This window comes from Phocoena sinus, chromosome 1 (genome assembly GCF_008692025.1).
Source record: "Phocoena sinus isolate mPhoSin1 chromosome 1, mPhoSin1.pri, whole genome shotgun sequence".
Taxonomy (NCBI): domain Eukaryota; kingdom Metazoa; phylum Chordata; class Mammalia; order Artiodactyla; family Phocoenidae; genus Phocoena; species Phocoena sinus.
In genome coordinates, this window is record NC_045763.1 from 34,592,421 (window position 1) to 34,607,355 (window position 14,935).

Here is a 14,935-nt window from a genome sequence, read left to right on the forward strand (position 1 = left end):
AAACAAACTCCCTGTCTTTTTGGAGCTGGTTCTCAGGGGATTGGGAGGGGTGAAGACGGGAGGGAGGAAAATAAAGTAAATTATATAGTATGTTATACACGCTACAGAGAAAAATAAAGCAGGGAGAGGGGAAAAGGAGTGCTGAGTAGGCGCCATTTAAGTAGGATGGTCAGGGAAGGTATCACTGTAGTAGGTGCTTTTTTAGGGAAAAACTTGAGTCATGTGTCTATCTGGGGAAGCTCACTCAAGATAGAGGAAAGAGCAAGTACAAAGGCCCTGAGGTAGGGGGAGGGGAGGGGAAGGGAGGGGAAGGGAAAAAGAGACAAGGTCAGAGAGTAATGGGGGACCAGACTGTGTAGGGCCATATAGGCCACAGTAAGGTCTTTGGTTTTTACTGAGAAAAACGGACACTAATAAAGGGTTTTGAGCAGAGAAATGATCAGACTTCTCTGTCATATAGAATCCCACTTATCCTGCAAAGTCCAGCTGAAATGTGTCATTTTGTATGAAGCTTTTCTTTCTCCCTAGGACAAGTAAGCCCCTTTCTCTTATTCCCATTGCCCTGTGGTAGAAATGTAGTCCTCATAATACTGTATTTGATAGACTTGTCTCACCTATCAGGCTGTGAGCTCCTTGAAATTAGGGATTATTCTAGAGTCACCTCATTATTCCTAGTCCCCACTATGTAGTCAGGCACAGGAAAGGTGTAAATAAATGTTTGCTGAATTAATGCACTTCTACTTGTATTTAATGACCTTTAAGCAGAGCATCAAATTAAGAACAGCACAACTAGAGGACTTAAACATTACTGGAGGATTTAAACATTTTGGGCAAGACAAATTGTAAATACAGGTAAAATGATTTAGGAAGAAGAGGGAATACACTGTGTACTACAACATCTTTTTCTTCTTCCCCCTTCCACACTAACACATTACAACACTAGTTTCTGGCATCTCTAAGGAGGCCAAAGAGGTGTTTACCAAAAGGGGAGTCTTGAAGACAGATGGGACAGGGAAAGTTTGAAGGATATGGAAAGGCTGTATTCTGGGAGTCAAGACCTATATCTAAATGAACTTTGTAATTTCAAGCAAGTCACTTTCTCTCTTTGGATCAGTTTCCTTACCTGTTAAATAAAAGGATAACAGCTTTAACAGCTCTCTGAAGTCCCCTCTTACACTACATTTCTAAGAAAATGTGGTAAAGATTTATTGGGTGGTAGAGATAAGAGAAATGAGATATCTGAATAAATGTGAAAGACAGGGATGCAAGAAGGAGAATAAAAGAATGACAGAAAGTGGCTAGGACTTAAAACAAAAGGAAGCAGGCTGGCATGTAAAAAACCTGAACATGGGACTTCCCTGGTGGCGCAGTGATTAAGAATCTGCTTGCCAATGCAGGGGACATGGGTTCAAGCCCTGGTCTGGGAAGATCCCACATGCAGAGGAGTAACCAAGCCTGTGCGCCACAGCTACTGAGCCTGCGCTCTACAGCCCGTGAGCCACAACTACAGAGCCCACGTGCCAAAACTACTGAAGCCCACGTGCCCAGAGCCTGTGCTCTGCAACAAGAGAAGCCACCGCAATGAGAAGCCCAAGCACTGCAACAAAGAGTAGCCCCCACTCACTGCAACTAGAAAAAGCCAGTATGCAGCAACAAAGATCCAATGCAGCCAAAAATTTAAAAAAAAATTTTAGTTAAAAACAAACAAACAAAAAAAACCCCCTGAATGTCTGTGAAAAGACATCAGCAGGCATGAGGTGATAGATACTTAACACCAGAGCTGATCACACAAAGTGTTGACAAAGGTCAACATGGCTTGGCAGGCCAGGGCTCACTAAAGTTCTTTTGACTCAGAAGGAAAAGACTAAAGGGGAAGGAAATTGGGAGACAAATAAACACTGAGGGAAAACTACAGGTCTTCTGCATCTGACAGGCTATGAATGGAGTAGCACTGAGAATCAAGGAGGAGCTGGGGGGACCCTAGAGGGAAAGGAAGTGCTGGCAATAAAAGGGAAAGATGGCAGAAAAAATTAAGAGAATCATAAAAACCAGAACCAAATAATCAAGGTCAAGGATCAAGCAGAGATGACTACAGAAGTCTACTAACAAAGGGCTTTAGGGAAATAACCCAGGATCTCAGTCTAGAGAGAATCTAGAAGAGATGCCTGGCCACTCTGACAGAGGACAGCAGCAGATGGAAAGTGCTTTTTCCATGACCAAGAGTACCCAGTTCCAAAATCAAAAGGTACTTTTGGACCTTTCTTAAGAGATTTAGGCCACAAAATTGAAGAAAGTCTTGTTTCATCCTACAGCTTTGAAATTGCAGAAAGGGGAGCTACTGGCAAGCATGTACAATGGCCTTCTGAAATGGCCTTCTCTTAAGACTGACCCACATCTTCTTCTACCTGTCTTTCCTAGAATGCCCTGATCTGAAGGCAACAATCTGAGCAACACAGGGGCTCACCCCCAAACACACATGCATACTGATGTACATATAAACTACTCAAATTCACTTAGTACTTTTAAGGTTGACTGAAATGGTTTAAGGTGATTTGGAAAAGAGAATGTGGCAGCACTTAGAAGGGACAATTTTCGTTGAACAGGGAAAGAAAGGAAGAGAGGAGAACCAAGAAACAATGGACAAAGTATGGTACACCTGGTCTAGGACTTCAAGCAAGCTAGAAAAGTAAGTGATGTATCCTGAAAGGGACAAGTTATAGGCTTAGAACCTATCAGAGGACCAAAGATAAGCTGTCCACATAGAAGAATAGATTAAAAAGATGGAATGGAAGTAGACAAATAAGTAAAAATACATGCCAAATCATAAAGATCTTGATACTTAAACATGAAGATAGGGAGAATTCTGGGAAGACGGTGGAACAGGAATCTAGATAAAATTGCATGGGTAAAATCTAACATAACTAGTTTGCAGCTCTGGACTCTCTAAAGAAGGTTCACAACTTGCAGAAGAAGGCTTGGTTGGCAAATTGCAGTTAATTTTGGTGAATTTCCGCTCTTAGCACAGATATAGCTACCTATCCCCTCACTCCTACCCCCATGGCAAGCAGCTGGAACAGCTTATACAAACCCTACAGGAGCCAGTGTGGGCAAAAAGGGTATTGTCCACCAAATACTGGGGATCTGTGCTCTGATCACTGATTGTTGCTTCTGATTACAGAGTTGCAGACAAAAAGGAGGGTGGCCATTATTGCTGCATCTCCTCTCCTCTGGCTGAACTGATTTCCAGGAGATTTAAAGGGCTGCTGCCCCCTTTGCCCTCTTTCTTTTCTTTTTTCCCCTCTGGGAGCCAGACATTAAAGACTAGAATACTGAAAAACAACTGCATATGCAGGGAAAGTTAGAAAGTGACCACCCATGCCAAAAAAAAAAAGCAAAGGCTCAGAGAAAACCTGAAAAGATCTTAAGTTTAAACCTTAAGTTGATCCTCAGCACAAGGGCAGCCTGTAACAATAATAAAAAAAAAAAAACAGTAACAAAATCCTGCAAACCCTTGGGAAGAGGAAGAATCTGATTTCCACAGGTATCACATTAATAGATTCAAGTGTATAGTTTTCAACAACAACAAAAAAATCACAAGGCATAAAAATAAACAGGAAAGTATGGCCCATTCAAAGCAAAAACAAATCCACAGAAACTGTCCTTGAAAAAAATCCTAACGGCAGATCTACTACACAAAGATTTTAAAATAACTTTACAGATGTTCAAAGACTAAAGGAAGATGTGGAGAAAATTAAGAAAGCAATGCATAAACACAATGAAATATCAACAAAGAGACAGAAAACATAAAAAGAAACCAAAAAGAAATTCTGGAACTGAAAAGTACAATAACTGAAATTAAAAATTCACCTAAGGGACTCAAAGAAGAGAGGGCAGAAGAAAGAATCAGCAAATGTGAAGATAGGATAGGACAATGGAAATTATCAAGGCTGATTAACAGAAAGAAAAAAGACTGAAGAAAAGCAAACAGAGCCAAAGGGACCTATGAGACACTATCAAGCAGACCAATTATGCATTGTGGGAGTCCTAGGAGAAGAGAGAGAAGAGGGGGCTGAAAGAATATCTGAACAAATAAGAGCTGAAAACTTCCCAAATTTGATGAAACACAGGAATATAAACATCCAAGAAGCTCAGCGAACTCCAGGTAAGATGAAGTCAAAGGGACTCACACCAAGACAGATTATCATCACATTTTCAAAAGCCAAAGATACAGAGAGAATCCTGAAAGCAGCAAGAGAGAAGTGACTTGTCACATATAAGGGATCCTCAATAAGACTATAAGCAGATTTCTCATCAGAAATTTTACAGGCCAGAGGTAGTGGGCCAATCTATCCAAAGTGCTAAAAGAAAAGTGTCAACAAAGAATCCTATACCTGGTAAAAGTGTCCTTTCAAGAGTGAGAGAGAAATTAAGACATTCCCAGATAAATAAAAGCTACAAGAGTTTGTTACTGTTAGACCTGCCCCGGAAGATAATGCTCAAGAGTCCTGCAGGAAGAAATGAAAGGACACTACACAGTAACACAAAGCCGTATGAAAAAAGTAAAGATCTCAATGAAGGTAAATACGTGGGTAATTATAGAGACAGCATTAGCATAACAATGATTTTTAACTCCACTTTTTGTTCTATACATGATTTAAGAGGCTAAAATGTTTTCTAAAAACTATTAGTATAAAAGCTCATATTATTGTAACTTTGGCTTGTAACTTCACATATTGTCGTCTACATGATTTAAGAGATTTAACGCATTTGAAATAATTATTAGTATATGTTTTGGGCCACACAATGTAGAAAAATGTAATTTTGAGACATCAACAACCAAAAGAGGTGGAGGTGGAGCTGAAAAGGAGCAGAGTTTTTGCATGTTATAGAATTTACACTGGTATAAATTCAAATTAGAGTGTAGTAAGTTTAGGATGTTAAATGCAATCCCCAAGGTAACCACAAAGGCTACAGAACATACACAAGAAGAAATGACAAAGGAATTTCAACATTTCACTACAAAAAATCAACTTAACACAAACGAAGACAGTAATGCAGGAAATAAGGGACAAAAAAGCTATAAGCCACAGCAAAGAAATAGCAAAACACAGAATTCACTCCTTACCAGTAATTCTTTTAAATATAAATGGATTAAACCCTCCAATCAAAAGACAGAATTGGCAGAATTGGATAAGAACACATGATCCAACCACATGCTGACTATAGAAGACTCACTTTGTGATCCAAAGACACAAACAGATTGAAAGTGAAAGGATGAAAAAAGATATTCCATGCAAATAGTAACCAAAGGAGAACAGGGATTGTCATACTAATATCAGACAAAATAGACTTTAAATCAAAAAATGTTACAAGAGATGTCTTGTGAAGTCCTACTTCTTGTAAAGAAGGACATTATATATCAACAAAAGGTGCAATACAGCAAGAAGACAGAAGAATTACAAACATTTATGCACCTAATAACATACTGCAAAACATATGAAGCAAAAACTGACAGAACTGAAAGGAGAAATAAACAGCTCTACAATTACAGTTGGAGACTTAAATACCCATTATCTCAATAATGGATAGAATAACCAGACAGAAGATAAGCAAATAGAGGATTTAACACAATAAATCAACCCGATCTAACAGGCATATATAGAACATTCTACCCAACAACAACAGCATACACATTCTTCTCAAGTGCACATGGGACATTTTCCAGAACAGACCATATGTTAGGCTACAAATCAAGTCTCAATAGATTTTAAGTGATAGGTACCATACAAAGTATCTTCTCTGACCACAGCAGGATGAAGTTAGAAATCAAAAACAGAAGTAAAAATGGAAAATTATCAGATTTGTGGAAATTAAACAACACACACTTAACCAATGGATTAAAGAAGAAATTACAAGGGGAATTAGAACATACTTAGAGATGAAGGAAAACAAAAATACAACATACCAAAGCTTACAGGAAACAGCAAAAGCAGTGTTAAGGGGGAAATTTATAGCTATAAAGACTTACATTAAAAAACAGACCTAAAAAAGAAGAAAACAAACCCAAAGCTAACAGAAAGGAAGAAATAATAAAGATTAGAGCAGAGATAAATGAAACAGAGAACATAAAAACATTAGAGAAAAATCTTTAACACCAAAAGTTGGTTCTTTGAAAAAAAATCAACAAAGTTGACAAACCTTTAACTAAATGGACTAAGAAAAAAAGGACTCAAATTACTAAAATGAGAATTTAAAGTGGTGACATTACTATTGATTCTACAGAAATAAAAAGGATAAGAGGGTTCTTTGAACAACTGTATACCAACAAACTGGACAACTTAGATGAAACAGACAAATTCCTAGAAACACAAAATCAACACAGACTGAATCATGAAGAAAGACAAAAATCTGAATAGACCTATAATGAGTAAGAAGATTGAATACTTAATCAAAAATTTCCTGTACAAAGAAAATCCCTGGATCTGATGGCTTCACGGGTGAATTCTACCAAACATTTAAAGAAGAACTAAAACTACAGACCAATATCCCTTATGAACCTTGATGCAAAAATTCTCAAGACAATAGCAAAATGAATTCAATAACATGATAGAAGGATTATGCACACCATGCATGACCAAGTGAGATTTATTCCTGGAATACAAGAATGGTTCAACATATGAAAACTGACCAGTGCAATATACCACATTAACATAATGAAGGGGATAAAAACCCACATGATCATCTCAACTGACACAGAAAAAGTATTTGACAATAGTCAACACCTTTCATGATAAAAACACTCAACAAATTAGGAATAGAAGGAAACTACTTCAACATAACAAAAGCCATGTATGAAAATCCCATAGTGAACATCATATTCAGTGGTGAAAGACTGAAAGCTTTTCCTCTAAGATCAGGAACAAAGCAAAGATGTCAACTTTCACCACTTCTATTCAACACAGTACTGGAAGTCCTAGCCAGAGCAATTAGGCAAGAAAGAGAAACAAAAGGCATCCAAACTAAAAAGGGAGAAGTAAATTTATCTCTGTTCACAGATATAATCGCATACATAAAAATCCCTAAAGATTACACACAGAAAAACTGTTAGGGGCTTCCCTGGTGGTGCAGTGGTTGAGAGTCCGCCTGCCGATGCAGGGGACACGGGTTCGTGCCCCGGTCTGGGAAGATCCCACATGCCGTGGAGCGGCTAGGCCCGTGAGCCATGGCTGCTGAGCCTGCGCTTCTGAAGCCTGTGCTCCACAATGGGAGAGGCCACAACAGTGAGAGGCCCACATACCACAAAAAAAGAAAAAAAAAAAAAAAAACTGTTAGAATAAATGAATTCAGCAAAGTAGTTGGATACAAAGTCAATATGCAAAATTCAGTCACATTTCTATATACAAACAATGAACAATCTAAAAAGGAAATTACAAAAACAATTCTATTTTTCACTGAGATCAAAAAGAATAAACTACTTAGGAATAAATTAATTACAGATGAAAAACTTGTACAATGAAAACTAAAAAACATTGCTGAAGAAATTAAAGAAGACATAAATAAATAGAAATGCATCTCATGTTCATGGACTGCAAGACAATATTGTTAAGATGTCAAAGCAATCTACAGATTCAATGTAATCCATATCAAACATCTCAATGACTTTTTTTGCAGAAATAGAAAATCCCATCCTAAAATTCATATGGAAGCTCATGGGACTGTGAATAGCCAAAACTATCCTGAAAAAGAACAGCAAAGCTGGAAGACTTACACTTCCTGATTTCAAAACTTACTACAGAGCTACTACAGTCAGGGTACTGGCATAAAGACCAATGGAACAGAATAGAGAACCCAGAAATACACACATATATAGTCAAAATGATTTTTGACAAGGTGTCAACACCATTCACTGGGGAAAAGACAGTCTTTCAAGAAATGGTAATAGGAAAACTGGATATCCACACACAAAAGAAACTGGACCCTTATATAACACCATATACAAAAATTCACTCAAAATGGGTCAGACTTACATGTAAGACCTAAAACTTTAAAAACTCCTAGAAGAAAACAGAGGGCAAGAGCTTCATGACATTGAATTCCATAATGATTTCTTGGATACTATACCAAAGGCATACACAACAAAAGAAGAAAAAAAAAGACACTAACAACACAGTAAAAAAGAAAACAAAAGAATGGGAGAAAATATTTGCAAATCATATATCTGGTAAGGAGTTAATACCCAGAAATATAGAGAAGTCCTAAAACTCAGCAGCAACAAAAACCCAATCAAGAAATGGGCGAAGCTATTAAAAAAAAAAATAACAAATGTTGGTGAGGATAGAGAAAATGGAACCCTTATGACTGTTAGTGGAAATGTAAAATGGTACAGCTGCTGCGAAAAACAGTATGATGGTTCCTCAAAAAATGAAACATAGAATTATCATAGGATCTAGCAATTCCACTTGAGTATATACCAAAATAATTGAAAGCAGGGTCTTGAAAATATCTGTACACTCATGCTCATAGCAACATTATTCACAATAGCTAAAACATGGCAGCAACCCAAGTGTTCATTAACAGATGAATGGATAAGCAAAATGTGGTATGTATTATATATACAATAGCCTTAAAAATAGCCTTATACATACATTCAGCCTTAAAAATGAAGAAAATTCTAACATATGCTACAATATGGATGAACCCTGAAGACATTATGCTAAGTGACAGCCACAAAAAGACAAACATTGTATGATTCCACTTATACGAGGTACTTAGAATAGTTAAAACTCAAGACACAAAAGGTAGAATGTTGGTTGCCACGGGCTGGTGAAGGGTTGAAATGGGTGGAGAGGTCTTGTTGAGTAAGTATAGAGTATCTGCTTTACAAAAATGAAAAGAGTTACGGAGATGGATGGTGTTGATAATTGCACAACGTTATGACATTATGAATGTATTTAAATACCACTGAACTGCACACTTAAGGATGATTGGGACAGTGAATTTTATGTGTATTTTACCACAATAAAAATAAAGCTTTTGAAATTTATTTTAACAGGAACCAAAAAAGAAGTGACAAAAGCGGGGGGGGGGGGGGAGAGAGAGAGAGAAGCTAAAGAGTTATTAAAAAAAAAAAGTTTACTGGCTTAGTATCTGGCACATAGAGGGCATTCAATAAATTCAGTTAATACTAAGTACCTCCTATATATGCCAGGCATTGAATGAGGCTCTTCTATGAATATGATTTATGAAATGAATAAGTCACCAAAATCACACAACCACTGAGATTTTCAAGTTAGGTAAGCTATTCAAGTGGAAGAAGCAAAGATGGAAGGTTTCTTTTGTATCAAAAGACACAAATGAAGATTTCACAAAAAGGACTAGGGATCTTGAGAACTTAGAAAAACCAAGTATGTGAAATAATTTAGGATAATGACTGAAGGAAGCCACTCAGGATAGAAAAGAGAGCTTTTTAGCATCAACTCTAAAAACAAGACAATGTACAGAAAAGAAGTCAACTTGGAGATAAAGGCATCAAGAAATTAAAATGAGAGAAAGAACTTGGATATTAAACACAGAATGTAAACTTGAGAAAACTGCAGGCTCTGCAATCAGAGTAAACGAGATGGCTACAAGGGTAAAAAATAAAGGAAGAAAGTGAGATGAAAAAATACAAAGCACAAATTTTGAGTTCAGAGTAAAACATAAATGAGACTACCGTTACGTATACTCTTCATACACACTCTGAACTTTAATTTTTTTTAACATTCTTAGAAGATATATAAAGATATGTTGATTTTCATTGCAAGTCTATACAAATTTAAATTGGTAACACCTCATAACTATGTTCTTATTAAAATTAAAATGTACATCTTTAAGACATTTAATTCTTGTTTGGTAACTTGAAAGGTTAAAGTCCACAAAGGGAAGTCAATTATAAACAATAAAATAATCATGTAAATGAGAGAAAAACATACAGTCTCTTTTATCTCAATTTTTCTAAGATATATCTTAAATAAATTACTTGATTTCATTCATTTCTTAGAAATAAAAAGATATAAATGGATCACTGCTATCATTAACAACATATCAAGTTGCCCCAGACAGTTATTGAATTTCATATGAATGAGAAAAAGAGAAAATCAAGAAGATAATTAAATCCATACCTGTTCCAATGTGTTGGGAAGGTTTTGTTGGATGCATGGCACCATGACAGACATTCTGCTGAACATTACTCTGTGAGTGGATAAGGCCAGTTTGTGTAAAGAACTGATTAAGAGAAGAACAGAGATCAGCAAATTGAACCTGATCTAAAGACCAGTTCTTGAGATCTGCCTGTCTCATACTCTCCATCAAACCTATGAGGAAAGCATTAGAAATACAGTTAGCATGGTTCTGCAAACACTGCAAAGAAAACAGCACTTCTTTTTTCCAGCCCTCAAAATTTCCACCGGTAATCTTCTGCCCATGCAATGAAGAATGACATTTTAAAAATTATTCAAAATCTAATTCTTTTAAATGTGGCCAAATTTCCTTCAGAACTCTTGGCTGTGAACCTCCACTACATCAACTGGCTGAAAGGCTTCATTACGAATTTTGCCAAGTGTTGTTTTTAAGCATACTACCAACTGCAAAAGAAACACTATATAAGGAGATACTTATTTCCACTAAAAAGAGACTTAAAATCTATTCAAGAACACATGATATGTGTATTTGGTTATAAGTCAGAAGGAACCAATACTCACCTTGGAACTGTGAAAGGTCTACATCTGACCAATTAACACTGCTGGCGATTCGACAGCTTTCTTTTAGCATATCAAGTGTTGCATACCAATCATTTGAAACACCTATAAAAATAATATTGGCAATCTTATAAATCTTGGATAGCGAAAGTTTGAGCTGGCCTTACTCCTGATATTGGCCGATCCCAATTCAGTTTTACAAATGGATTCAAACCCATTATATCATGCATTGGGGCAATCTGCTCTGTGAGACAGGCAGGAAAGGTATTATTTCCCTGCATTTTACAAACAAAAGAAATTGAACCTAGAGAGGAGGCATGACTTAGCAAGGCCACTATGATGAATCCAAGACTTGAACCCAGCTGTACTCTGCACCATTCCAAGAGGCCCCATTCAACTTGTAGTCTATGTCTGTGGTACCCTCTGGAGTTCTGCAGTGCAGAGACTGCCTGGTCTATGAGCAATGTCAGTTAAGCATCTCACCAGAAACAATCAAGACCTATCTTAAGAGCAACAGACATTTTTTTTTCTTTTAAAATCAGGGTATGAATCTATCATTCTAAACGAAATACTTGGCAGGAACATGCAAAGAAAGAAAAAGTGGGAACATTCACTGAATACGTAAATGCAAGGTACTAGACTGGGCATTTCATATTTTGTATCCTCAATATGATCCTCATGACAACACTGTATACCAGTGTTGTTCTACAGCTAACAAAATAGTAAGACCAAAAGAGTTAATGCACCAAAGGTCATAAAAAGCCACAATGAGGATTCGAATACAGGTCTTTCAGACATAAATCTATACTTTTTCTTCTATACCACACTAAATCACAATAGATTGCAGACAGACTGTGCATTCCACTCTCCTTTCAAAGGCTCACAAAAACTTGTTTTCCAGGACAAAAGAGTTAAAACCAAAACCTGCAGGGGTTGCTGAGTTTGCCTATGTTACCACATAAATTGTAATCAAGACAATATCCAGGGGCTTCCCTGGTGGCACAGTGGTTGAGAGTCCGCCTGCCGATGCAGGGGACGCAGGTTCGTGCCCCGGTCCGGGAAGATCCCACATGCCGCGGAGCGGCTGGGCCCGTGAGCCATGGCCGCTGAGCCTGCGCGTCCGGAGCCTGTGCTCCGCAACGGGAGAGGCCCCAACAGTGAGAGGCACGCGTACAGAAAAAAAAAGGTGAATCTATAGACTGAAGGACTTAACAACTCTAGGACTATGGCAAGGAAACACAAAAGAAGATGGATAAGAAAAGTACTGGTTGAAAATATATATAAGCCCCAGATAACAGATCCAAATACACAGCCAAACACACATCAGAAGACAAAAACTTACCAGAATTACAGGATACCTGTTGTGGGGGAGGGGGTGCCTGATGTGTTAACGTCTGGTGCTGATGGTTCGGATGGTGCTGTACGTGCTGGTGTGGAGAGGGATGCTGGGGGTGAGGTGACTGGAGCTGGCTATGTTGCTGCGGGTGTGGTGCTGGGTGCTGGGGACGCTGTGGATGCTGTGGTAAACCATGCGGTCGATGGGACGGATGTGGAGACGGCTGTGTGTGCATCTGAGGGTGGGACAGTGAGACCTGTGCGACCGAATTACTGCCTGTGGTGTTGAGGCCACTGCCATGATTGTTGGTCAGGCTGCTTTGGTTGCTGTGTGGGTGAGAGCTCACTGTACTGCCGGGAGAGTGCTGATAGGAACAAGAAGTGTGGGACTGCTGGGAAGATTCAGAAGGGATGTTCATCAAACCTGAAAAGAGACAAAGCAAGATCACTGATGGTCAGATTTCAGTTATACCTTATGACAAACATTTGCAAAATTATTTACAGAGCAAAGGTATATGCTGTTAGGAAGCGATTTTGGTTCAGTTTAACAAGTACTGATAGAGTATCCACCATACCCTGGGCTCTGGGGCTACCAAGAAAAAACATCATTCTCTGCCCTCAAGTAGCTCGTGGTCCAGTGGAAGAGACAGACACTTGAGGAGATTACGTCCAACACTGTAAGTACTAAGGCAAAAGTATACAGAGGGTATACAGGAACTCTGCTTCTTCCCCATTTTACCTAGGAAGGGGCTCTGAATACAGAGAAGCCTTCCTTGAAAAGGCAATATCTGGGTTGAGTCTTGAAAGATGAGTAACATGTTAAGGGAGAAGTGGGAGAGGTGTTGGGTCACATGCAGGATGGTTCTCTATTGGTCTGAAGACCTTTGACAAAAGAGGAGGGTAGAAATAAAGCCCAGTTATTTCTGATCTCTTTCTCTGACTACTCCAAAAACTTTAAGTCCAAGATGACTAGAATCCTTAAGAATAAGCAAAACAAAACAGCCATCTCCACTGCTCTTATGGAACATTCTTGAGACAGACACAGTTTAGGGGTTAAGATTACATATTTCTTAACACCAGAAAAGAGGAATTAAAATCTCTGCACTATAATTTACACACTTGGTAACTCTGGAGAATTATTAACCTCTCCAAGCCACAATTACCTCGATTATAAATGGGTATGATAATAGTCCCTGCTTCGTAGAGCTGTTGTGAGGATTACATGCCGTGGCACAAGTGCTGTAGGCTTAGCTCAGTAAATATCAGCCACTATGATGATAATGATGATTAGGCCAGAAGTGCTTAATGTTAAAAATAATGTATGTTTGGTTTGCAGGTAGACACTCACTTTAACAAACCTTATTGCAACATGTGGTTCTATATAACTACACTATTTTCATATCCCAGAAGATAACATATAATGTTTTGCTGAACCAAACACAAAAAAGCTTTACTTGAATGAAATGAAAATAAAGTCCCATACCATACTGTCAGTCAATAAAAGAATCAAAAATTTCAAACAAAAATAAAAGTATTCTCATACTTGTTATTAGGAGTAAAATTATATCAGAGTACATTATAAGATAATCTCAAAACATAATAAATTAAGGTTTTATAGGTAGAAGTGTTAGTAAAAGTGCTTGCCTTAACCCTGGGGAAAATGTCATTTACAGGGAATCTATAGGGTTACTACAATAAGATGAAAGAAAGCAGTTATTTCATTATCTATTTCCAATAAAGTCCTAACATTTTGAGAGGGCACCCAGATATAATCTCTACCAACATTTTTTTTTTTTTTTCGGTACGTGGGCCTCTCACTGTTGTGGCCTCTCCCGTTGCGGAGCACAGGCTCCGGACGCGCAGGCTCAGTAGCCATGGCTCACGGGCCCAGCCGCTCCGCGGCATGTGGGATCTTCCCGGACCGGGGCACGAACCCGCATCCCCACACCGGCAGGCGGACTCTCAACCACTGCGCCACCAGGGAAGCCCTCTACCAACATTTTTAATCCCAAATTCTTGTTAAAATAAAACAAAACATCTTTCAGAAGCCCAGTATGTAAAACTAATAAATGTAAAGTTGTTTTCTGGGAAGCCATGAAAAGGAACCTGTTAGGTCTCCCTCTTCATCTGCACCCTTCTCTCTGAAACCTCCAGAAAACCCAACAGCTCCAAAGAGAACAATTTGGAAAGCACTGATCTAGTCTAATCTTCTGCACTGTACAATGGGAATGCTTAGGTCTAAAGAGGTGAAGTTAACTCAGTTGACTTGATGGTAGAACCTGGACTAGAACCCAGAATTACTATCAATATTCTTTTCTTTTTTTATTAGTGTAATGAAATAGCATTATGGGTTTCAGAAATTGTCGCCATTGTTATTTCAAAGCCTATTTTTCTACTATGATCAGCAAAGCTGGATCTGCTTAGCAAAGTCTTAGTTGTTTTTTTTTGTACTTTTATAGAAAATTTAATATAAAATTTGAGAAAATACACAACACTTTAACCAGAAAACCAACTTCCTAAACAAACTACTGATATTCATCAATATATATAACACTTACATATAACATTAACTTTCATAATATCTGACAATGATGTGTATTAAAATGTAAACTCTTTAAAGGCAGGGATTTTTGTCTATTTTGTCTACTGCCTTGAGGTAAACCCTCTGAGTTGGGGTATAAGTAGTCAATCTGCCAAACAAAGCAATGCTTCATTGTTTGAGTTCCCAACAATTTCTGACTAGTGTTCGTTCTATGGTGGAACAATGAGACACCTTGATCCTATTAAATGACTCTGATTAAAATTAAACCAGCAGCTAATAGGACAGTAATACATAATAGCAACAATCTAGCATTTGGTTGAGA

At 38.0% G+C, this 14,935-nt stretch overlaps 1 protein-coding gene across 2 annotated transcripts in view; it reads right to left on the reverse strand.

The window, feature by feature from the left end:
• The window catches only part of FOXJ3 (forkhead box J3), a 136,583-nt gene that overhangs the window by 5,499 nt on the left and 116,149 nt on the right, over window positions 1–14,935 (reverse strand). For both annotated transcript variants that reach the window (XM_032632952.1, XM_032632959.1), the window contains 3 exons: window positions 12,079–12,495; window positions 10,740–10,841; window positions 10,161–10,352 (listed from right to left, as the gene is read on the reverse strand). In XM_032632952.1, coding sequence (XP_032488843.1) covers window positions 10,161–10,352; window positions 10,740–10,841; window positions 12,079–12,495 — 711 coding nt within the window. The remainder of the gene's footprint in view (window positions 1–10,160; window positions 10,353–10,739; window positions 10,842–12,078; window positions 12,496–14,935) is intronic.